At 41.3% G+C, this 26948-nt stretch overlaps 1 protein-coding gene across 4 annotated transcripts in view; it reads left to right on the top strand.

The window, feature by feature from the left end:
• The window catches only part of cdh23 (cadherin-related 23), a 1160360-nt gene that overhangs the window by 301097 nt on the left and 832315 nt on the right, over nucleotides 1-26948 (top strand). For all 4 annotated transcript variants that reach the window (XM_063070587.1, XM_063070586.1, XM_063070590.1 and 1 more), the window contains exons 7-8: nucleotides 5138-5332; nucleotides 10485-10613. In XM_063070587.1, the coding sequence (XP_062926657.1) occupies nucleotides 5138-5332; nucleotides 10485-10613 (324 nt within the window). The remainder of the gene's footprint in view (nucleotides 1-5137; nucleotides 5333-10484; nucleotides 10614-26948) is intronic.

The raw sequence follows: 26948 nt of genomic DNA, 5'->3' as shown, positions 1-26948 counted from the left end.
TTATGCATTGATATAAATTGGTGAAGATCAAAGGGGGTCATGCCAAATTTATTTATCCTCCTGGGGGAGTAGAGATGTTGCTGTGCCTTCTTGGCTGTGGTTGGACTATAATAGGCTATAGGCGATGTTCACTCATACGAACTTGTAGCACTGAACCCTCTTGACCTCAGAAGTGTGTGCGCCACCCCACGTTCTGAGGTCAATGGTCAACCCTTTTCATTATTACATTCTAGCTTGCCTCTTTTTTCCTTTTGCTTTGAAGAAATATGTATAGCTAGTTACCTTCCCTGCCCAAGAATTCATCAAATCTGTACTTTTTGCAAGTGCTTCCAGTTCTCTTTTGAAAGCTCTGATGAAGTCATTGATTTCATCAGAGCTGTCAAAAGGCAGGCCCCCCAGACCATGATGTTTTGCTGAGCTTTTAACCACTCCAGGATCAATCCGACCCTTCCTTCCCACATAGTTTTCCATTTATCTTTTATCTATGTGCCCATCTAAGCGTCTGTTAAATATCCCTGATGTATCAACCTGTGCCACCACCACTCGCAGTATATTCTCTGCACTCACGACTCTGCAAAAAGAAATTACCTTTGACGCTTCCAATATACCTTGCAACAACCTCAAAATTATGTACTCTTGTGTTAGCCATTTCTGCCATGAGGAAGAAAGCGCTGCTTGTCCACCCTAACTATGCCTCTTATCATCTTAGACACCTCTATCTGCATTGATTTGCATCTCTTTTGTAAGTTTCTGCTTGCAAACCTGAACTGAATCCCAGATTGTCCCATGCTACTTCAAAATTAATCCTAATGAAGCATCTGGTTCTTTTCCCTGTTATATAAATCAATGCCCACTAGTTGCTGACTCACCTGCTGGAGCACAGAATTCCCTGGGATTCAGTTCCCCCTGTCAGATACAATGTGTATTCAGTATTGTATAGAATAATCCAGATAAGAAGTTGCAGCCCAGGTAGAAAAGCCAATAAATTGTTTTCCAGTGGGGTGGCATTGCAGTGCAGCAGGTAGTGCTGCTGTGCCACAGCTCTTGTGACCTGAGTCAATCCTGAATTCAGGTGCTGCCTGTGTGGAATTTGTACATTCTTCCTGTGATTACTTGGGTTTCCCTTGGATGCTCCTCTTTCCTCCAGCATCACAAAGATAGGTTGATTGGCCACGAGCTGGGTGATAAAGTATTCAGGATGAGTTGACTAGTGTGAGACAGAATAGGTTACAAAGGAAAAAGTGGGATTGCAGGATTAACTCATTGGGCCCAATGGCCTCCCATCTATTGAGGTTCCAGTTTGCAGTTGTTGATCTGGGTGCCTTTGCTCTCAACCAGCTAGTGGATGAAGGCTGCAAGAGGTGCAAGCGACATGTACCGAGGCAGTGATGAGTGGGCAGCTGCACAGAAAAAAAAATGAAAATAAAACTTCAGATGATGAAAATCTGAAATAAAAATGGAAATACTCTGTAGCATCTGTGGGGAAAAACAGAGTTCATATTTTCTGTCAATGCCTTCAACCAGAGTCCCCAGTCCTGCCGAATGGTTTTGGTCCGAAATGCCAACTGTACTTTTTTCCATAGATCTGCCTGGCCTGCTGAATTCCTCCAGTATTTTGTGTGTGTTGCTCAGATTTCCAGAATCTGCAGACTTTCTCTTGTTTGTGATCTAATTCTCATAGATGGACTTGATTTGAAAGATTAACTTTGTATCTCTTTCCACCAATACTATCTGACCTGTTGAATATTTTACAGCATTTTCTCATTTTTTATTTCTTGTTTTTAGCATCAGAAGTTTGTTTATTTTCCATTATACAAGGGTTACATAGAAACATAGAAAACTTACAGCACAATACAGGCCTTTCGGTCCACAAAGTTGTCCAGAACATGTCCCTACCTTAGAAATTACTAGGGTTACCCATAGCCCTCTATTCTTCTAAGCTCCATGTACCTATCCAAAAGTCTCTTAAAAGACCCTACTGTATCCGCCTCCACCACCGCTGCCGGCAGCCATTCCACGCACTCACCACCCTCTGCGTAAAAAAACTTACCCTTAACATCTCCTCTGTACCTACTCCCAAACACCTTGAACCTGTGCCCTCTTGTGGCAGCCATTTTAGCCGTGGGAAAAAGCCTCTGACTATCCACATGATCAGTGCCTCTCATCATCCTATACACCTCTATCAGGTCACCTCTCATCCTCCGTCACTCCAAGGAGAAAAAGCATGCTCCCCAGTCCAGGCAACATCCTTGTAAATCTCCTCTGCACCCTTTCTGTGGTTTCCACATCCTTCCAGAGGTGAGGCGACCAGAACTGAGCACAGTTCTCCAAGTGGGGTCTGACCAGGGTCCTATAGAGCTGCAACATTGCCTCTTGGCTCCTAAAATCAATTCCATGATTGATGAAGGTCAATACGCCGTATGCCTTCTTAACCACAGAGTCAGCCTGCGCAGCTACTTTGAACGTCCTATGGACTCAGACCCCAAGATCCCTCTGATCCTCCACACTGCCAAGAGTCTTACCATTAATACTATATTCTGCCATCATATTTGACCTACCAAAATGAACCACTTCATATTTATCTGGGTTGAACTCCACCTGCCATTTCTCAGCCCAGTTTTGCAGGTGTGTAACTGTTACTCGAGAACCAATCTTCAGTGACAAAAGTTGCTTTGGGGGAGGACGTTTAACGTGAGGCAGTCAATCAATGCCAGTCTTCTGATGTGATTACCCTTGGAATAGCTCCTTCCTTTTGGCAGCTTTGTTTCATGAAGTTGTCGTATTTTAGCAGGATTATCCAGCTTGGTTAATTAATAGCTTATGTATGATTTATGGAACTGATTACATCAGCTATATCTAAGAGAATTAACAGTTCTAAGAGAGAATTTCAAGGAATCCCACTAAATCAAGGGTTGAAGTTTGGTTGATTTAGAGACTGAAAGTGAAGTAATGCTACCGGGTCTCTCCCTCTTCAACAGAACCTTGCTCTCCTCTCCACTGCCCTTTGCCCCCATTGTACTCGATGTACTGCAGTTGACTAGCTGCAACTTACATTTGAAAGAGCTTTATCTCATAGAGGCAAGAAAATGGTCAACCATCTGAGTCACCTCTGCAATAAACTTTAGCACAACTTCAGCCAATGATCAGCTATAGCAATGGCTGGTCAAATGGTTTTATTGTTGCATGTGGCAAGCACTTAAGTTAACATTTTTATTCTGAAATTCCTTCTGCAATAGAATGCTTGGAACCGGCTGCTGACCAGCATAAATTAGGAAATGTGACAAATCTCTGGAAGCACTGAGCATATCAAGCAGCATGTGTAGATACGGATGCAGATTCTAGATTACCTGACTGGCAGACCACAGTACGTGTACTTGCAACACTGTGTTCCGACAGAGTGATCAGCAGCACTGGGCCTCCACAGGGGACTATCTTGTCTCCCTTTCTCTTCACCATTTACACCTCGGACTTCAACTACTGCACAGTCTTGTCATCTTCAGAAGTTTTCTGATGACTCTGCCATAGTTGGATGCATCAGCAAGGGAGATGAGGCTGAGTACAGGGCTACTGTAGGAAACTTTGTCACATGGTGTGAGCAGAATTACCTACAGCTTAATGTGAAAAAGACTAAGGAGCTGGTGGTAGACCTGAGGAGAGCTAAGGTACCGGTGACCCCTGTTTCCATCCAGGGGGTCAGTGTGGACATGGTGGAGGATTACAGATACCTGGGGATATGAATTGACAATAAACTGGACTGGTCAAAGAATACTGAGGCTGTCTACAAGAAGGGTCAGAGCTGTCTCTATTTCCTGAGGAGACTGAGGTCCTTTAACATCTGCCGGACGATGCTGAGGATGTTCTACGAGTCTGTGGTGGCCAGTGCGATCATGTTTGCTGTCGTGCGCTGGGGCAGCAGGTTGAGGGTAGCAGACATCAACAAAATCAACAGACTCGTTTGTAAGGCCAGTGATGTTGTGGGGATGGAACTGGACTCTTTGATGGTGGTGTCTGAAAAGAGGATGCCGTCCAAGTTGCATGCCATCTTGGACAATGTCTCCCATCCACTACATGATGTACTGGTTGGGCACAGGAGTACATTCAGCCAGAGACTCATGCCACCGAGATGCAACACAGAGTGTCATAGGAAGTCATTCCTGCCTGTGGCCATCAAACTTTACAACTCCTCCCTTGGAGGGTTAGACACCCTGAACTAAAAGGCTGGTCCTGGACTTATTTCCTGGCATAATTTACATATTACTATTTAATTGTTTATGGTTTTATTACTATTTAATTATTTATGGTGCAACTGCAGCGAAAACCAATTTCCCCCGGGATCAATAAAGTATGACTATGACTATGACTAAACAGTTAATGGTTCAGATACGAGGAAATCTGCAGATGCTGGAATTTCAAGCAACTCACATAAAAGTTGCTGGTGAATGCAGCAGGCCAGGCAGCATCTCTAGGAGGAGGTACAGTCAATGTTTCGGGCCGAGACCCTTCGTCAGGACTAACTGGAAGAAGAGCTAGTAAGAGATTTGAAAGTGGGAGGGGAAGGGGGAGATCTGAAATGATAGGAGAAGACAGGAGGGGGAGTGATGGAGCCAAGAGCTGGACAGTTGATTGGCAAAAAGGGATATGAGAGGATCATGGGACAGGAGGCCTAGGGAGAAAGAAAAAGGGGAGGGGGGGAAAGCCCAGAGGATGGGCAAGGGGTATTGTGAGAGGGACAGAGGGAGAAAAGGGAGAGAGAGAAAAAGAATGTGTGTATATAAATAAATAAATATCGGATGGGTACAAGGGGGAGGTGGGGCATTAGCGGAAGTTTGAGAAGTCAATGTTTTATTTAGGGAATCGCAGAATTGAGGAACTATACAGCACAGAAAAGCAGACCCTCTGGACTAACTGGTTGATGGTAACAAAATGAATGTAAGTTAATTGTCATGAAACATTAACTCTTCCTCTCTCCAGGTATGCTGCCTGGCTTGCTGAATATTTGCAGCATCATGTTTTATTTCAGGCGTCCAGTATCTGCAGTTTTGACCAGTTTGATTATGCATCAAAATGGATGCAGAGGTATCTCAGTTCTGTGTTTTTTTGATATTTGTGTTAAGTATTTCCTTTTTCTTCCTTGCAGAACACACCAGCAGGGACGCCAATTTTCATAGTGAATGCCACGGACCGCGATCAGGGAACTGGGGGTAGTGTGCTGTATTCATTCCAGCCTCCATCGCGCTTTTTCGCCATTGATGGAGCCAGAGGAGTGGTGACTGTTCAAAGACCACTGGATTATGAGACTACTCAAGCCTATCAGCTGCAAGTCAATGCAACGGTATGATTTCATCATCACTCTTAGTGAAGCATATTAGAGAACTGGGGGCAGATCCCTTGAGCAGTGGGAGGCAGATGAAATTTTGTATTTAATTTCCAATATATGGGACATAGAGTCATAAACAACGATACCTGAAATGAGGGGTTCTGGTGGTAGTGTAGGTTGGACAGGCTACATTTATTTTGGAGTTTAAAGTAAGGAGGATATAATTGAAACAATCCTGAAGATCTTGACAGGGTGGATGTGGAGAGAGGGATGAATCTATGACTAGGGCTCTCTTTATGAAAATAAATAGGGAGGCATTTTATGACTGAATTAAAGCCAGTCATCTAAGAATCTTTGGAACTCTTTTCCTCAAAGGACAGAGGAAGCACCAGTCTTTGCAAATTCCTGAGGAGGGGTAGATGTTGTTACCCTTCAACTATCAGGCTCTTGCATCAAAGTGGATAACTTCACTCACTCCCACACGGTACTGATTCCACAACCTATGGACTCACTTTCAAGGACTCTGCAACTCATGTTCTCAATATTATTTAGTATTTTTTTGGTAATTGCACAAATTGTTGTCTTTTGCACATTGGTTGTTTGTCCATTGTTCATTGATTTTATTGTGCTCCTTTGTGAATACCTGCAAGAAAGTGAATCTCGGATAGTGTATGTTGACATATATGTACTTTGATAATAAATTTACTTTGAACTTTGAAAAAAAATGGCCTCATCCCTGGTCTATCTCTTAGCAATAAAAGCAATCTGCTGGAGGAATCCAGCAAGTCAAGCAGCACCTGTTGGGGGTTTGGGGAAGTGCCCTGGGTGCTGGTGGTGAGAATGGAAAAGCATTGTCAGTGTTTTGGGTCCAATCCCTGGATCATGAGTGGTGCGGGAATTACTCCCACAGAGGCACTTTGACCCACAGAATTCCTCTTGCAAATTGTTTGTTGCTTCACTTTTCAGCATCTGCAGTCTCTTGTGCTTCTATGGTATACCCCTTCTTTGTTTGTCAAACAATGAGTCTTGGTTACTATTCTCCCACTTCTATACTCTCAATTGTGTCAAATGATTCCCAACCATTCCTGAAAATATTGCATCCATTTTGAGTCTGTCTCGAAGTCCTAGACTGTACAACCTACAGTGTGAATTTCTCTGTCTGCCCAAATATGTTGAAATTTTCAGTAAAATCTTCTTTAACTTTCTAAATTAAAAAGAATAAAATCCTGGTTCATGTATTGTCTCATAGTAAATTAACAGTGGATTCAGTTCTGAATCTGATAAATCAATGTCTTCTCTCCAAGGCTGAATCATTCTTCCTCCTAAGATGTGGTGCTCAGAAATGCTTGGAGTAGCTCCAATGTGGTTTAATCTGGGCTTTGCACAGCTAGAGCGTACCTTTGACCTCTTTTCACTCTGAGAGCATGGTATTCTGTTAAGCTTTTATACCAAGGATCTACATGTGTGTAGATTTTAAATAATCTACACTTATACAAAGGCTTCACTGCATCATGATGTCTCAAAGTGCTTTCAGCCTTTAAAGTGTTTTCCTTGTTGGGAAATTGGAAGCATAGGTGATAATTTATACAGACTAGGCTCCCAGATTTTACTGAAAGTTAGCTGTTGATAATGATCGGATTACATATTTCAGTGACATGAATGTTTAACAATTGGTTGGGAACTCCTTTCTTTCCTGGCCCAAAAATGCCATGGGGCCTTCATAGGAATTCTTGTGAGAATAGGTCTGGTTTTGGTTTAAAAATCATTTGCAAGACCTCTGACACAGCATCCATCCCCCGAAGCTGCATTTGAGTCTTTTATGCTCAAATCTCTGGAGTGGAGCAAACCCATAAACATTTGCTTTCCAATGCAACAGTGCTGCATACAGAGAAGATAAAGGCACTGAATGACAGATTTAGATGCTTCTGCAATTGTTGGTGAAGGTTTAGACGAGACTTTGAAGATGAGAAATATGACAAATAGTGCACTTCTCAAGACTGTAATTTTCTGGAGGAAAGGAGAGAGATGTAGGCGTAAACATTTTAGTGGGAGAAAATCTGTTGAATGTGGTAGTATACAAACTGCTCAAAGGAAAATCAATAGGGAAAATCATACATAAACTAATCAGCATTAAAATTAATTTGACTGGATTTGTTTCTCATGCAACAGAGTGTGATGGCAGGCAATTCCATTGTAGTCTTTATCAGTGTTAGCATATTAATCAGAGGTGGTGACAAATAACCTAGAAGTTCATGGCATTTATTATTCATTTATTTAAAATTTAATTTGCAATTAATAATGACTTCCGGCACCAGAGAAAAGAGATGCCATTTGACACGATGCATTTGGAATGTTCATCTGCTGTGGCTAAATTTGACCTCTGTGCTTCTGAAAGACTTGAATATATATTCTGTCTTTCACAACTTTAGGATGTTGCAACATAGCTTATAATGTGAAGTGCTTTTTGAGATGCACTCACTGGCCACTTTATTAGAAGCAGGTGTGGTCTTCTGCTGTAGCTCATGCACTTCAAGATTCAATGTGTTGTGCACCCAGAGATGCTCTTTTGCACACCATTATTGTAATGCCTGGTTATTTGACTTACTGAACCCTTCCTGTCAGCTTGAACCAGCCTGCCCATTCTCCTCTGACCCCTCTCATTAACAACCCGTTTCCATCCACAGGACTGCTGTTCACTGAATCTATTGTATTTTTTGCACCGTTTTCTCGTTTTCTGTAAACTCAAGAGACCACTGTGAGGGAAAATCCCAGGAGAACTGCAGTTTCTGAAATCCTCAAACCACCCAGTCTGCCACCAACAATCATTCAACAGTCAGTCACTTAGATCACATTTCTTCCCCATTCTGATGTTTGGTCTGAACATCAATTGAACCTTCTGACCGTGTCTGCATGCTTTTATGTATTGAGTTGCTGCTACACGTTTGGCTTATTAGATAGGTCTACAGGTGTATCTAATAAAGTGGCCACTGGGTGTATAGTGCCTTTCACTCCATAGGACATTGCAACGTAGCTTCAAAATTCAAAATTCAAATTTATTATCAAAGTATGCACAACCTTGAGATTGATCTTCTTGCAGGCTGCCACAAAACAAAGAAATACAATAGAATCCATGAAAAGCCACACACAGCAAAGACCAAATGTGAGCTATAGAATGTGAAGTACTTTTTCACATATGCTCATTGTTTTATTGCAGGAAACTTGCCAGCCAATTTAGGCATAGAAAACTTCCACTGGTTATGCCTTCTGGGCGTTGTTTGGGATTATTAATCTATTACAGCACCAGCTTTAAAATCGGGTTTCAGTTTTTCCTGCTATCTGTAAGGAATTTATACATCTCCCAGTGACCGCTTGGGAACCCTAATGCTAACCGTACGTTTTTGGAATGTGGGAGGATACTGGAGCTGCCAGAGCAAACTGCATCACCACAGGGAGATGCACAAATTCCTTACAGACAGCAGCAGGAATTGAACACTGATCGGAGTTCGCTCGATCTGTAAAGTATTACGCTAACCATTACACTACCGTGGCATCGGAGAAGTAGATGCCTACTTTGTACCTGGGAAACAAGGGTAAATGTGCATTTACTGAACACATTGGTTGAGATCAGTGAAATAGAAATCTGAGAAGTTAAACAGACTGAATTCAAGCTTATTAAGTCATTTGATAAGTGATGGTTTATTGCCTGATAAATTTGTGTAAAGCAAACAGTTGCTTATCATGGCCCCTGTGAGTCTCTCATTTTGGGAATGGTCAACCAATGAAGATTAAAAGTACAAACAATAGGATTTAGAGGATCCTTGTGAATCATTTTACAGCTGCCCACAGCCTAATAGACTAGCATGTCTCTCAAAGAACCACAGCCCATTCCTTAGTATCTACCCAAGCATGCAGCTGGACTTCATGTCTGCAGACTGTCATCATCGTACACATGTTACATTTTGACTTGAATGATGTTTTTAGCTTTGCATGAAAGGAAGTAGAGTAACTTCTTTCTGACGATCTAGATTTCACCTGCAAATGAGCAAGTGCACTTCAGAAACCAAAGAGAAATTTATTAACATTTTTGTAAAAGCATGATTTGGAGTTAGGTATTGAGTTTCAGTGCCTCTGGACATCATAGAATATTTTACCGTCATAGTCTGTGACTCAAAGCATGGAAACAAACCCTCTAGCCCATTAATTCCATGCCAGTCAGCAAGTATCCATTTACACTTATCCTAAGATATTCATCATGGCTGATATTAACCCACCCAACCCCTTTTCACTGCCTTCTCTCTGTGACCTTTGATGCAGAACCTATCAGCCTTCACGTTAAATATACCCAATGACTTGCCATCCAGGGCAATGAATTCGACATATCCACCACCCTCTGGCTGAAGAAATTCTGCCTCATTTCTGTTCTATTTTGTTCTTTCCACATGATCAATCAACATTCTACCATTTAGATACCAACTAAGGGCAATTTACAATGGCCAATTAACCTACCAACCAGCACACCTTTGGGATGTGAAGGGAGGCTGGAGTTTCTGGAGCAAACACATGTGATCACAGGGAGAATGTGCAGAATGTGTTATTTTTATTTTTGGCACCAGATCTAAGGAAGGAAGTGCTGGCCTTGCAGGAGGTCCAATGACAACCACAAGAATGGTCTCAGAAATGAAAAGTTTAACGTACAGAGAATGTTTGATGGCTGTGGGCTTGTATTCCATGGTCTTCAGAAGGATAAGGGGGAGGATCTCATTGAAACTTACTGGCTACTGAAAGGCCTGAATAAAGTGGATGTGGAAAGTAGGAGAGTCTAGGATCCAAGGGCATAGCTTCAGAAGTAAGGAACATCCTTTAAAGCTGAGAAGAGGATAAGATTCTTCAGCTAAAGATTCTGTAGAATCCGTTGTCATGGGGGCTGTGGAGGCCAAGTTATTAGGTGTATTTAAGACAGGGATCGATAGGTTCTTGATTGGTGAAGAGGTTGAGGCTTATAGGGAAAAAGTTGGAGGGGACCGTTATAAGATGGTGGAGCAGACACACTGTATCGAATGGTTTACTTCTGCTCCTGTGTCTTACAAATTGAACAATTGCGAGATTAAAACAACTAATGCAATGAAATAAATTCAGATGAATGTAAGTTTATTCCTATTTATTGCAGGACCAGGACAAAGACCACCCCTTGTCTACATTGGCCAACCTCGCTATCACCATAACAGACATCCAGGACATGGACCCAATTTTCATCAACCTTCCTTACAGTACAAACATACATGAAAACTCCCCTCCTGTGAGTAAGAGTGTTTTGATATTGCTCCTTGACTGCTATCAAGACAGAAATGGAGGTTGAGTGAGGGGTTGGAAGGGCAAGTTGTGATGAGAACATTGTGACCTTGCAATGGGATAAATTGAGTTGATGCATGGAAATATGGCAAATGGAGTTCAGCGTGGAAGAGTATGAGGGCATGCACTGGGAAGAGAAATTAAAAGGGAGGTGATTATCTCAATGGAGTGAGACCACAAATGAATGCTGAGGGATCTAGTGATGAATGTACATGAACCACAGGCAGGCAGGTGCAACAAGGAGATAAGAGGGAGCTAGTAGCCTGTTGGCCATTAATTCAAAGGGTTTGGAGCTAATAAATAAGGAGGTGTTGTATAAGGTCTTGGCAAGGCCACGTGTAAAGTAGTACACACGCTTGTAGGTCCCCTTCCCAAGAAAGGATATAGCAGTCTTGAGGCAGTCTGAAGCAGATTCACTGGGCTAATTCCTGGGATGAGTAGGTAGTCATGTGAAGGGAGACTAAACAGATTGGGTCCGTATCCTTTGCAATTTTGAACTGGAATTCTTTGGAATTCAGAATTAAGAATAAGGATCCTAAGGGGGCTTAATGGGATTGACAAACAAGAAAAAATCTGCAAATGCTGGAAATCAAAGCAACTCGCACAAAATGCTGGATGAACTCGGAACAGGCCAGGCAGTATCTATGGAAAAAAGTACAGTCGAAGTTTTGGGCTGAGCCCCTTTGGCAGGCCTGGAGGAAAAAAAAGATGAGTAGGTTTAAAAGGTGGGGGGTGGAAGGGAGAGAGAAGCGCAAGTCCTGCCGAAGGGTCTCAGCCCGAAACATCAACCATAATGGGAATGACATTGAAATGTTTTCATTAGAAGTAGAATCAAAGAGAGTCTTGGAGGACAAGACAGTTTTAAAATAAGGGAACAATTAAGTGACAGCTGAGGTACAAAGAATTCTTCTTACAGAGGAGTAGGGAATCTCTGGAATTCTCTTCCCAAGGGAGTTATTCATGTCAGATCATTAGAATTTCTGAATCGGAGCTGGATAAAGTTTTGAAGGATTGGACGTTTGAGAGCTGCAGGTATTTGGCACAGAGTAGAGACCAAGTGCTGAGGCAGCTCTGCAATCATATTGAAAGGTCAGGTAGGCTTGAGGAGCCAAGTGGCCGGGGTATCAATATATTCATAAGCAACGTGTGCTTTTGTTCTGAAAAGCTAGTTTTAACGACACTTAATTTTAAAGGGCAAACTTCTGCCACTCCCATCTACTCTGCAAAATCATTGTCATTTGTGGGATTAGTTCAAATTCACATACGTGGGCCTGTTTTTAATAGGAATAGAACATAGGTGGAATGTAAATGTAGTGTATTTAGATTTGCAAACCTCGTTCCTGGGACTTGGCATTAGGCTGCACGTAAGGGGTCAGAAAACTTGGATATGTTACAACCGATCTCTTCAAATTATTAGCATAGATTGTAAACAGAAGAAGTCCCAACAGTCATTCTTGTGGGACAGGTAGAGTACCCCTCATCCGAAAGTCCAAAATTCAAAAACTTCTGAAATCCGAATTTTTTTTTGATTGAAGACATGACATCACAATTAGAAAATTCTACAGGGTGCTAGGAAGGGTCGCAAGTGACATGCAAGTCTCTGCTCAACCACAGACCGTTCTGCAAAATGAGCTCACATATACAGTGCCTATAAATAGCATTCACCCCTTGGAAGTTTTCATATTTTATTGATTTACAACATTGAATCCCAGTATATTTAATTTAGCTTATTTGACACTGATCAACAGAAAAAGGCTTACATGCCAAAGTGAAAACACGTCTCTACAAAGTGATCTAAATTAATTGCAAATTAAAAACACAAAATAATTGTGTCAATTTTAACAACACACATCAAAGTTGCTGGTGAATGCAGCAGGCCAAGCAGCATCTGTAGGAAGAGGTGCAGTCGACGTTTCAGGCCGAGACCCTTCGTCAGGACTAACTGAAGGAAGAGTGAGTAAGGGATTTGAAAGTTGGAGGGGGAGGGGGAGATCCAAAATGATAGGAGAAGACAGGAGAGGGAGGGATAGAGCCAAGAGTATACCACCATTCAGGGCCCCAAACAGTCCTTCCAGGTGAGGCAACACTTCACCTGTGAGTCGACTGGGGTGATATACTGCGTCCGGTGCTCCCGATGTGGCCTTTTATATATTGGCGAGACCCGACGCAGACTGGGAGACCGCTTTGCTGAACATCTACGCTCTGTCCACCAGAGAAAGCAAGATCTCCCAGTGGCCACACATTTCAATTCCACATCCCATTCCCATTCTGACATGTCTATCCACGGCCTCCTCTACTGTAAAGATGAAGCCACACTCAGGTTGGAGGAACAACACCTTATATTCCGTCTGGGTAGCCTCCAACCTGATGGCATGAACATCGACTTCTCTAACTTCCGCTAAGGCCCCACCTCCCCCTCGTACCCCATCTGTTACTCATTTTTATGCACACATTCTTTCTCTCACTCTCCTTTTTCTCCCTCTGTCCCTCTGAATATACCTCTTGCCCATCCTCTGGGTCCCCCCCCACTTGTCTTTCTTCCCGGACCTCCTGTCCCATGATCCTCTCGTATCCCCTTTTGCCTATCACCTGTCCAGCTCTTGGCTCTATCCCTCCCCCTCCTGTCTTCTCCTATCATTTTGGATCTCCCTCTTCCCCTCCAACTTTCAGATCTCTTACTCACTCTTCCTTCAGTTAGTCCTGACGAAGGGTCTCGGCCTGAACCATCGACTGCACCTCTTCCTACAGATGCTGCCTGGCCTGCTGCGTTCACCAGCAACTTTGATGTGTGTTGCTTGAATTTCCAGCATCTGCAGAATTCCTGTTGTCTGCGTGTCAATTTTAACCCCCACCCCCTTTAATATAATGCACCACATCATCACTAGTGCAGCCAATTTGTTTTATAAGTCACATAATTAGTTAAATGGAGATCTGTATATGTGTGCAGTCAAAGTGTTTCAATTGATTGTAGTAAAAATTTGGAAGGTCCAACTGCTGGTGAGTCAGTATCCTGGCAAAAACTACACCATGAAGACAAAAGTACGCTGCAAGCAACTTCACAGAAAGGTTATTGGAAAGCACAAGGCAGGATATGGTTACAAGAAAATCTCCAAGACATTGAACATCCCTTGGACTACAGTTGAGTCCGTCATCAAGAATTTGAAAGAATATGGCACAACTGTAAATCTGCCTAGAACAGGTGTCCGCAAATACTGAATGACAGCAAGAAGGGGACTATTGAGGGAGGCTACCGAGAGACCTACGACAACTCTGGAGGAGTTACAAGCTTCGGTGGCTGGAATGGGAGAGATTGCACATACAATAACTGTTGTCCAGATGCTTCACCAGTCACAGCTTTATGGGAGATTGGCAAAGAAAAAGCCACTGTTGAAAAAAACTCATGAAATCTCGGCTAGAGTTTGTCAGAAGGCATGTGGGAGATTCTGAAGTCAGCTGGAAGAAGGTTCTGTGGTCTGATGAAATCAAAATTGAGCTTTTTGGCCATCAGGCTAAACGCTGTTAACCAAACACCACACATCAGCAAAAATGCACCATCCCTACCGTGAAGCATAGTGGTGGCTACATCATGCTGTGGGGATACTTCACTGCAGCAGGCCCTGGAAGGCTTGTGAAGGTAGAGGGTAAAATGAATGCAGCAAAATACAGAGACGTCCTGGAGGAAAAGCTGATGCAGTCTTCAAGAGAACTGCAACTTGGAAGAAGATTTGATTTCCAGCAAGACAATGACCTGAAACACAAAGTCAACACTACACAGGAATGGCTTAAAAACAACAAAGTTAATTCGTGGAGTGGTCATGTCAGAGTCTAGATCTCAATCCCATACAGGATTTGTGGCTGGACTTGAAAAGGGTTGTTCACTCATGATCCCCATGGAATCTGACAGAGCTTGAGCAGTTTTGTAAAGAAGAATGGGAAAAATTGCAGTGTCCAGATGTGCAAAGCTGATCGAGACATATCCCACAGACTCAACACTATAATTGCTGCCAAAGGTGCGTTTGAAGAGGGTGAATACTTATGTAATCAATTATTTTGTGTTTTATATTTCTAATTAATTTAGATCACTTTTAGATATCTGTTTTCACTTTGAAACAAAAGAGTCTTTTTCTGTTGATCAGTGTCAAAAAACCCAAATTAAATCCACTGTGATTCAATGTTTCTAAAACAATAAAACATGAAAACTTCCAAGGGGGGCTTCATACCTTTAATAGGCACTTTATAATGAACAGAAGCTAATGAAAAATAGAAAAACTGCATAGTGAAAAATAAATATCTTGATTGTGTATTGGAAGAATGGATTCATCAGCATCGGATGAACATAAGCTATTTAACGGAATGGTGACCATGAAACCAGCAATGATCCATCAGGACAAACTCAAAATTGAAGATAATTGTGAATATTCAGCAGGATGGTTGCAGAAATTTAAAGATTTGTGATGATAAAGCATCTGCTGATCATGAAGCAGCAGATTAGCTCATTTATGAGTTTGCCAACATCATTGCTGATGAAAATCTAACACCACAAGTCTAAAATGTTGATTAATTTTAACCTTACACAAAACATTAAAAAAGATAAAATACAAATACGATATTCTGTAACCTTTTAATCAAAACACAGTATTGTAGGTGGAGACTGAAAGCCTGTTGTTTCTGTTCAACAGCTGATTCAAGGAGTCTTTCAATGCTGCAGTGCTGTTTTTGTTACCTCGTACTCACTATGTTTCCATTATATTACTGGTATACAATAATCTTTGCTGTTAAGTACATAAGTGTGATGAACAAGTGCAAGACAAAGACTGCATACCAGTGGCACATAAATTCAGAGTTAAAATGCTGGCAATCCCAAGCTATCTCATTACATTTTCCAAAATCTGAAATTCGAAGCATTTCCAGCCCCCAGTCTTTTAGATAAGGGGTACTCAGCTGCCCATTACTTACAGATTGTCAACCTGATTGTACCCTGCCTATTGTTTTTCCTTCAGTAATCAATCCACAGACCATATTTAATGCATTAACTCAATCCATGACCCCTTCAAAAAAAAACAAATGTTGGTGTGTTAACTTAAATTTATTTTTCGAATCTAAATGTACCATATTTATTGGTTTTCCTTTATCCATTCTGCTAGTCACACCTTCCAGTAAGTTTGTCAAATGTTATTTTCCTTGCTTAAGCATTAAATGCGCACCCTGCTGGCTTTAGCTTCTCACATTGTAAGCTATTCATGTAGATATGTTGTACTGTTATTGTAACTTGCTGCCACATGTGGAAGCTTGTAAAACTTCCAGTGCTACCTAGTATCATTGGATACCTCGAATATATAAATGACATAGTTATTTTTGTATAATCTCAAACTAAATAAGAGCTTTCCTGTTGATACATTGCTTTTAACAGAATTTCTTGAGTCTATGATTTGTTGTAAACTGTTCAGAATTAGTGTAACAAACAAGTATCTCCAGCATTTAGTCTTGTGTTTATGATTTGTTGCTCCACTGTGAAGTCTCTTAAACTTATGTCTACCCTGAAGAAGTTTAAATCTTCTCTTTGATGGGAGTTCAGTGAGACCCCCTCTCACTGCTCCCCCTCTGTGATCTCTGCTGCTCTCCGACTCTTTGACCATGTGCTCATCCAGACTCGCAAACACTTCTTATAACCATATAACAATTACAGCACGGAAGCCGGCCATCTCGGCCCTTCTAGTCCGTGCTGAACGCTTACTCCCACCTGGTCCCATCTACCTGCACTCAGCCCATAACCCTCCATTCCTTTCCTGTCCATATACCTATCCAATTTTTTTTTAAATGACAAAATCGAACCTGCCTCTACCACTTCTACTAGAAGCTGGTTCCACACAGCTACCACTCTCTGAGTAAAGAAGTTCCCCCTTGTGCTACCCCTAAACTTTTGCCCCTTAACTCTCAGCTCATGTCTTCCTTTTTGAACCTCCCCGACTCTCAATGGAAAAAGCCTATCCATGTCAACTCTATCTATCCTCCTCATAATTTTAAATACCTCTATTAAGTCCCCCCTCAACCTTCTAAGCTCCAAAGAATAAAGACCTAACTTGTTCAACCTTTCTCTGTAACTTAGGTGCTGAAACCCAGGTAATATTCTAGTAAATCTCCTCTGTCCTCTCTCTATTTTGTTGACATCTTTCATATAATTCGGTGACCAGAACTGTACACAATACTCCAAATTTGGCCTCACCAATGCCTTGTACAATTTCAACATTACATCCCAACTCTTATATTCAATGCTCTGATTTATAAAGGCCAGCTTTCTTCACCACCCTATCCACATGAGATTCCAGCTTCAGGGAACTATGCACCATTATTCCTATATCCCTCTGTTCTACTGCATTCTTTAATGGCCTACCATTTGTCATATATGTCCTATTTTGATTAGTCCTACCAAAATGTAGCACCTCACACTTATCAACGTTAAACTCCATCTGCCATCTTTCAGCCCACTCTTCTAATTGGCCTAAATCGTTCTGCAAGCTTTGAAAACCTACTTCATTATCCACAACGCCACCTATCTTAGTATCAAGAAGGATACTTCTTGTATTCCTTCTCCCTGCACCCTCCCACCACCTTCTTATTCTGGAGACCTGAAATGCTGGCTGTTTATTCCTCTCTATAGATGCTACCTGACCGGCTTAGTTCCTCCGACATTTTGTGTTTGTTCCTGCGCAGAAAGTTTTGTGTTTGGAATCTGCTGAAGGAACTGCTGGGTCGAGCATGATTTGTGGGAGAGGTTGGGGGAGGGAACTGTTCATGAATCAGATTGAAACCCTGCATTAAGGCTGAAAGGGGAGATGGCCAATTAAAAGAGGAGAGGATAGGCATTGAGACAGAGTCTATAGGTGATTGTTGGGACTGGTTGATGGGGAGTAGGTGGTGGGGATGGACATCCTTCAAATGTTCGAAGGTTCATTTATTATCCAAGCATGTATCCATATATAACACTGAAGTTCATCTTCTCCAGACAGCCACGAAACAAAGAAAGAACATGAAAGTTGTGTAGAGAGTACAATCAACCCCAACCTCCCTGCACAAAAAGGAACAGCATCCCAAACATCAACCCCCAAAACCCCTTCCTTTACACAAAATGGAACAAGAGCATCGACCCCCCCTCAAACAAACCTTCCCCCGCACAAAAAAACAACAGAATATAACTGAACATCAACCCCCGAACACCCTCCCCTCGCACAGCAAAAGGGGAAAGGAATGGGTGATAAAAAACCACAGAATATAAAAACCATAAGTCTGAAAAAGTTCACAGTCCATAAATGCAATAGTCCAGTCCATAAACGCAGAACCAGGATACCATCCTCTGATATCACCGACATTCATAGAATGAGAGGGACACCACACAAATGGCCTACCCACCTGCCACAGCAAACAATACAGCAATAGACTGCTCACAGACTCCTTCTCAGCAGTGATTAAAAGGAAGGTAGTTGGTGCAGAACTCTCACTCGCCTTCCACATTCATCTCGATGTCTCAGTCTTCCTCAATGCTTTAATCAGCGAAATGGAGTTGAACATCAGCTCTATTAGCACTTGCTTAGTCGTCATTCCTCTTTATACTGGCCATCTCCCTTCTCTACTCTTGGTCCTCATGCATGATTTTGACTTGAAATGTTGACAACTCCTTTCTACAGATGTTGCCTGACCCACTTAGTTCCTCCAGCAACACACACAAAATGCTGGAGGAACTCAGCAAGCCAGGCAGCATCTATGGAGAAGAGTACAGTCGACGTTTGGGATTGAGACCCTTCCGCAGGACTGGAGGAAAAAAGATGAGAGGTCAGAATTAGAAGGTGGGGGGAGGGGAGGAAGAAACCCAAGGTGATAGGTGAAACTGGGAGGGGGAGGAAAAAAGATGGAGTCAGTTAGAAAGTAGGGAAGTTTTTTTTCTCTAGCCCTGCTGAAAGGTCTCATCCTGAATCATCAACTGTAGTCTTTTCCATAGATGCTGCCTGGCCTGCTGAGTTCCTCCAGCATTTTGTGTGTGTTCCTTGAATTTCTAGCACCTGCAGATGTTCTCATTTGTAGTTCCTCCAAAAGTTGCTTGTCACTGCAGATTTCAGTTCTGCAGTCTCTTGCTCAGAATTAGAAACACTTACACATGTTATTTTTGGAATAATTAGCTTTACTTAGTATTTAATGCATTGCTGAATTGACCAGCTATCTTTTCAGAGTAGCGGAGGGGAAGTGGGCATCTTCTTGGAAGTGATCATCTGATTTAGCCTAACATCTGTGTAATGCTGCTTTCTGTCATGATCCAGCTGGATGGTAACTTAATATTTTGTTGAGTAGACTACAATAAAATTATTGAATGTGGCAGCTTCCCCAACCAGTGCCACTAAAAATAAATGAACTAACTAAATGTTTGGGTAATCTTGTTATAGTGTAAAATGGCTCCAGTGTTGAACAGTGAAATAATTAATTTTTGAGACGTAGGGAGTTAATTATATAAGCCTACGTATCATATAATTTGTGTTATTCTGAAAGGGACTAAATAAATTAGAGATCTTAAAATACGATTATAATGGGTATGTCAAAGCATTGGTTTGAAATTACATTATGTGGTAATTAATTTAATTAATGATGTGACAAAGTAGCTTGTTTATTACTGATGTCATTAAGGTTTATTGTAGCCCACAAGTTCCATATAAATTCTACAACCGTGTGAAATTCCTAAGAATGTACAAGGCTTGAACCTGTAATAGAACTGGAACTCCTTATTTACAAATGTAAATGTGTGCTGCACTACTTGGTTTAAAGCAAATGTTCCTGAGGTATTTCAGTTAATATCCTCATTACAGCCCTATTTTTGTATACAGCCTTGCTCAGCAGTGCATCAACCCCTTTAATTAAATATTTAAAGATAATTAGAGTGAATAGTAAAGATTAAGTGCTCATGTATCAATGAGCCTCAATCGAGCATTTCCTTCATTGCATTAATGGGATAGAAGGGCTGTTGTGTCAGTTTTGGCATTTTTAAAAATTCAACTCATGTGCTTTTGGTCAGATGTAATTACTAGCATATTTGTGCTACACTGCTAAAACAGAATAATAAGTCCCCGTATTCTGTATTCTGATGCAAGGCCTTCAGTGTCTACCCTGTGTGTTTTTCTCTGTGTGAGGTTAATGTGTTTAAATAGTTAAGAAGGATTTCAAACCAATGCTCTGACAGTCATTATAAGCATAATTACAACCAGCTCCAAATCTCTTAATCCTTTTTTTAATATCAAGCAAATTACATGATGCACATAGGCTTGTGTTTCATTAATGAACTTACCCCACCTGCTTCAAGCAGGCTTCAATTAAACCGGTGCCTACGAAGAACATAGTAACCTGCCTCAGTGACTTTTGTCCAGTAGCACTTACATCCAGTGTGATGAAGTGCTTTGGGAGGTTGGTAATGAAACATATCAACTCCTGCCTGAGAAGTGACTTGGATCCATTCCAATTTGTCTACCGTCACAACAGGTCCACAGCAGATGCCATTTCATTGGCTCTTCACTCAACTCTGGAACATCTGGCAAGCAAAGGTGCGTACATCAGGATACTCTTCATCACTAGAGCTCAGCATTCAATACTATGATCCCCTCAAAACTAACTAATGAACTTCAAGACCTTGGCCTCAATACCTCCTTGTGCAACTAGATTCTCGATTTCCTCATTTGATCAGATTCCCATCTCCTCCACTGTATCCATCAGCACAAGTGCGCCACAAGACTGCGTCCTTACTCCCCTGCTCCACTCGCTTTTTACTTGTGACTGTGAGGCTAAGCACAGATCCAATACCATATTTGTTTGTTGATGATACTACTACCGTAAGCCAAATTAAAGGTGGTGATGAATCAGCATATAAGAGGGAGACTGAAAATCTGGCTGAGTGGCGCCACAGCAACAACCTCTCACTCAGTGTCAGCGAGTCTAAAACCCAAGCGCCATTATGAAGAAAGCACGGCAGCACCACTACTGCCTTAGAAGTTTGCGAAGATTCGGCATGACATCTAAAACTCCGATAAACTTCTATAGATGTGTAGTGGAGAGTATGTTGACCAGTCCATGAAGGGCAATGCTAATGTGCATATCTACTTGGAGCCGTGTTGCAGGAAAGCAGCATCCATCATCAAGGATCCCCACCATTCAGGCCATGCTCTCTTCTCACTACTGCCATCAGAAAGAAAGTATAGGAGCCTCAGGACCCACACTGCCAGGATCAGGACCAGTTATTACCCCTCGACCATCAGGCTCTAGAACCAGAAGGGATAACTTCACTAGCCCCATCACTAACTGTTCTTATAACCTATGGAGGTCACTTTTAAGGACTCTTCACCTCATGTTCTTGATATTTATTGTTTGTTTATGTATTATTATTTTATTTCATTTGTCTTTGCATAGTTTGTTGTCTTTTGCACATTGGTTTGTCCATCCTGTTGGGTGTAGTCTTTCATTGATTCTGTTGTGTTTCTTGGATTGTTTCTTGATCTCAGGGTTGTGTATGGTGACATATATGTACTTTGATAATAAATTTACTTTGAACTTTGAACTTTTTGATTCATCTTAACAAGTAATTATTTCCCATAACAAATTCTTCAGAAATAAACAAACACACCAGCTGCTTCACACTCCAGGAACATTCTCTGCAGCAACTTATGCCTTGACACAGATGTAATGCCATGTGCCTTCTGGGTCTTCTACCTCCCTCCACAGATGTGGTGGCTTGTCCTGATATCCAGTAGTTTCATATTCCCTGAGACCTTGTTTTTAAATCTGAGAATCTTGGGTTCAAGAAAAGCTCAGAGATGAAAACTTGTGAATTCAGCCTGACAGCTTAAAATTGGAATGTTGTTTGTCCTTTTGAGTAGATATATAAAGTGTCATGGCGTTATTTTGAAGAGTTACAGTATGTCTGGTGTTCTGATTAATATTTTAAGCTACAACTGTTTTAATCCCCAAAATAATTTTGTCATTAATGAGCTGTCAGTGATTGGAACCTGCGAGTTAGATCAGGGATTCCCAACTTTTTTTATGCCATGGACCAATACCTTTAAGGACCCCAGCTTTGGAACCGCCGAATTAGATGCTGCTTTTCCTACATTAGAATAGACAAGTGCAGTGTATATGGAAAGGGTGCGAAAGGAGACACAAGAGTATGCATATACTATAAAAGGCACTGTTTGTAGATGCAATTTCAATTTCGAGTTCCTGGGTGTCAAGATTTCTGAGGATCCAACCTAGTCCCAACATTGCGAAGCAGCTATAAAGAAGGCAAGTCAGCTCCATATTTCATTCAGAGTTTGAGGGGATTTGGTTTTTCACATAAGACGCTCAAAAACTAGAAACAGATGTACTGTGGACAGCACTCTGATAGACTGCATCACTGGTATGGGGCGCGGGGTGCTAATGCACAGCATCAAAAGCAGCTACAGAAAGTTGCAAAATTAGTCAGCTCCATATTAGGTACTAGCCTTCATAGTATCGAAGGCATCTTCAAGGAGCGGTGTCTCAGTAAGGCAGTGTCCATCATTAAGAATCCCCATTAACCAGGACATACCCTATTCTCATTGTTACCATCAGGAAGGAAGTACAGAAGGCTGAAGGCAGGCACTCAGTGACTCAGGAAGAGCTTCTTCCCCTCTGCCATTGGATTCCTAAATGGACATTGAACCCAGAAACACTACTCCATTTTTATTATTTCTGTTTTTGCACTATTTTTAACTTAACTCTTCTATATATATATACTCACTGTAATTGACTTATTTTTTTCCTATATTATCATTGTACTGCTGCTGGTGATATTAAATCTGATTCTGAATCTGTACTGCCCTATTTTGCAGAGTTGGCTAACCCTTTGTTCAGTACCCCTTTTCAGTCTGAAATGTCACCTGTCAATCATGCTGCTTCATAATTTGGCTTAACATGGATCTCTTGCTTTTAATTTCCGACCCCATTCTAGGTGAATCCTTTTTCAATATGGTGTAGGTTAGTCTCCAAACTACAGTGTAGTGCAGTGCCTGAGGTATCACCTTGGAAGACCACCAACGTTCATAGTTTGCCTTGAACAGAGTGTCTTTTTCTAGCACATTTCAGTAGGCAATTCGGTGTTAACCACATTGAAGTGTTGGAAGTCTCAATGACCAAATCTGATAGGGATGGCAGATTTGAGAATGAGATGAGTTTATAATCTGGTAATTTTATGATTAAAATGTCATCATCCAACTAAATGCAAAAGTACGAAGGAGGTTGTGGAGTGACCTGATAAAATTATTTAAGATAATGAGAGGGATAGATAAAGTCAAACCCTTTTCCCCATGGTAGCGGTATCAGAAAGGAGAAAGTGCAGGTTTAAGGTGAGAGAAAGGAATTTTAAAAGGAACCTAGAAGAGCACTTCAACATCACTTCCCTCTTTATCTGTGAAAAGGTTTCCTACTGTGCCAATCAAGAACTTATTCTATCTCTGCCTTTGAACCTTTGAACCTTTCTTTGAGGAAGGGACTTCTAAAGATTCACAGTCCTCAGAGAAACAATTTCATCTCATTTGTCTGAAAAGAGATTTTTAAACTGGATATGGTGCTGATGGAAACACGTCCTCTCCAGTTACTGTGTCACAGCCCCTCAGTTGTTTTAAGCACTGCAATTGAATCTCTCCTCAGTCGCCTTTGTTCCATGGAATTCTCAAGGCATTGTTGGAATATGAGCAGGGAATTTATCCCTGAAAACTTGGCCAATTTTGGTCCTCCACTTGAATCTGTAAAGCAAATTATTGCTGTTTAGGGAACATTGTTGTATGGAAATTAGCCACTAAGTTTCCAACCTTTCATCAGCAGCTTTATTTCAAAGGCACTTCTTGTAGCAAGCTTTAGGGGTTCAAGGTGTTGAAAGGCATTGCATAACTGCATATTCTTTTGCCCACATACAGTGTGATGCAAACAGGTATTATGTCGATGATGTTGGACTCATACTGATGTGTGTTGAAGTGCTTTTGTCATTTGTTCAATCAATGTTAATTGGTAAAAGCAATCTCTGTCTTTGTAATGTGGATGGTTTTGGAAATAAAGATTCTCTTTAAAACAGATTATGGGGTTACGTGATTGGCAGGTGACATTTCAGATTGAAAGAGTGTAGTGAACAAGGGAAATACATCTATAAACATATTGTCTGTCTGTACCTAAAAGTGTATTTGCTAGGATTACTAAGGATTTGTAAGTGGGAGGAGGTGGGGGTGGCATTCAATGTTATGGTAGAATTTGTAGGAGAGGGGGATTCCCGTGGGTGTTAGTATTTTCAGGGGGTGGGCTTCCACTGTCACTACTTACAAGAGAGTAGTTAACATTAAGGCATTATGTGAACAGAAATGTTATTCATCGATAATTTAAGAGTTTTTAACTAACGCTGTAAGACAGCTGCAGTCAATTAAATCCAGAACTGTGCTTCATGCTTCTGCCTTTAGGAAAGAGCATAACTTTCAAAATCTGCAATATAATGCAGCATACTATATGTTTTCTGATATTTTTATTATGCCAGTTTTGAAATATTACTTTGCTGTTAGGACAGCATAAAGGAGCTGCTTTTCAAAATGATCATCGTGGTTTGCCAGATTTCTGCCTCCTCAGTTTTTGTATCAATTGGTTGACTAATGTATTTAATTCTTCCACTGGTAATTCTGCCTCTGCAGATTAGTGACAGGAATAAGGAGGGATGTCTTGAGGGTTTTGTCTGTACATGCAAAAGTTCACTGTACTGTGTTTTCACCCTAAGAAGCTTAATTGAGATGAAGTGAAGTTGTCCCTGGGAGTGTGACTGTCCTTCCTGATGGGGTATTTTGGGGAATTTTTGTATTGCAGGGAGTGTTTGCAACTACGAGAAAGGGGAGTCCTTGATTTCCATTACAGCTGTCCTGGGTTACTAACACTCAGCTTCTGGATACCCCCACATACAAATAAGTTCCCATGATATTACCTTTTAAAAGTTTGACTAACTTACCATCTTTGTTTCAATAAATAGCAAACTAGTTTCCTCTCCCTCTCCACTTTTAGTAATTCATCTTTTGTTATCAGACGTGTGCTTCAGATGCCATTCACTGCAACTCTGTGGAGGTATGGTGACCGTATTGAGTAATTTTTGTGTAATTTCTAACTTGCGGGTGAAATCTACCTATGGGCGTCCACAAAAACTGAACCCTTTTGTATTCTGTATTTGTGACATTCTGTATTTGTGAGACTTGTCCGTGGAAGAGGGGTGATTTAATAAGGAAGCAGAATCATGTTTGAAATTGAGAGCTGTGAGAAACTGGCAGAAAAAAAAAGATGAGGCATAGGGCAGATCAGCTAAAATAATTTTGAATGACGCAACGGGTTGGAGTACCATGCCCCTGTCCTATTTTCTTCTGATAGGTTGATGTTACTTGCAAGGAGGCTTTCGCAGAGTGTCCATCGAAGCATCCTGGATTTTTCACTTCGGCAAGTTAAGGTGAAATGATAAAGACTTGGTACGCTATTTCACCAAATAAGATGTACATTGCTCATTTGATGGTGCTGGTGGAGATTCTAGCAGACTGCTTCAGTAGTTTTATACCTGGCAATCGGCTTTTATGCTTCACAGTGAAAGCTTCTGAAATGTGCTGTAGATTGTGGAGATTGTTCCCCTGAAGGTTACTCCAGTTAACCAGCCTGACACAACTGTCAGACACTGTTTACTCGCTCTAAGAAAATAGAATATCAGTCTTTCACTGAACGAAAGATTCTGAGATAGATCTCCCAGAACAGTAAATTAACTACCATAAATTCTGGAAATGGGATGTTGAATATTACACGTTGTTTCTATTTCCTGTGCTATGCTCTTTAATACACTTGCTGATTTGAAGGACAATTACTGGAGTGAATTATTGCCACAAGAAACCATTTGAGTTTGTTCCCCACCCCCTCTGCTGTATCTCTACATCTGCAAAGGTCAGTGGCCTTGGATTTATGGGTGTCACTGTTTAAGTCGAATGCACTTTTGATTTTGAAAGCGTGGTAAACACACTGCAAATCGACCTAAAATTTCAGTTGTTGAAACAGAGCAATCCATGTGTGTACATTACTGCTGTTGGACCTCAAGACAAGATAAGTGTTTTTAACAGTGCAAACCTGGTGCTGTTTTGAAGCAGTGATGGGCAGATGGTAATTGCATTCTGTTTATAGATTCTTAGAGCATAGAAATAGGTCTTTCTGCCCACCAAGTCTCTGCTGGCCATAAAGCATCCACCCACATGAATCCCATTTGATTAGAATGTACAGCAGTATAGGAAGAAGCTTTTGGCCGATGATATCTGTGCAGTACCCAATACCAAATTAAACAATGTTTCCTCTTTCCGCAGCCTCATCAACTCAATCCAGATTCTATCATTTACCTACACACAGTGAAAAACAGTGGAGTGGCATTAAACAGAGTATACTTTCAGAGTAAATGGAGATATACTGGGTCAAATGTCTTCCTTTAGTTCTGCAGGATTCCAAGAGTCTGGTTTATCTTTCTAAACCAAACAACATCAAACGTCTCAGTGTAAAAGGGGCAACTTTACATTAAACCTGAAAGAAATAATGACCAAGGATTGGTGGGACCACCAGGCTCAAGGATAGCTTCTACCCCACTTTATTATCCCGTTGAACATGCCTCTTATTCAATAAGATGAACTCTTGGCGTCACAGTTTAAGTCATTATGATCTTGTATTTGATCAGTTACCTGCACTGCACTTTTTTGGTAGCTTTTGTACTTTATTCTGCATTGCTATTGTTTTATATAATTCTAGCTCAATGCACTGTGTCATGATTTGATCTGTAAAAACAGTATACAAGAGAAGCTTGACAAAGGGTCTCCGCCTGAAACGTCGACTGCACCTCTTCCTAGAGATGCTGCCTGGCCTGCTGCGTTTACCAGCAACTTTGATGTGTGTTGCTTGAATTTCCAGCATCTGCAGAATTCCTGTTGTTTACAAGAGAAACTTTTCACTTTCTATGTACCTCAGTTTATGGGACAATGATGAACTAATCCAAACCAAGCCAAACCCTTTATATTGAAACCCTTTGGTATTCTCCTTCATGAGAAAAACAATCCCATATTCTCTTGTCTCCCTCTGCATCTGAAGTCATTCATCCCTGAGACCATTCTAGTAGATCTCTGCATGTTCCCTAAAGCCCTGGACCCTAACTAACGTGGCATTGCTCAAGCTGTCCCATGCATTCCCACTGATTCCTGAGGAT

Source organism: Mobula hypostoma, chromosome 18 (assembly GCF_963921235.1).
Source record: "Mobula hypostoma chromosome 18, sMobHyp1.1, whole genome shotgun sequence".
NCBI lineage: Eukaryota > Metazoa > Chordata > Chondrichthyes > Myliobatiformes > Myliobatidae > Mobula > Mobula hypostoma.
The sequence above is the reverse complement of the archived record's forward strand: the minus strand, read 5'-3'. Positions and strand labels throughout refer to the sequence as shown.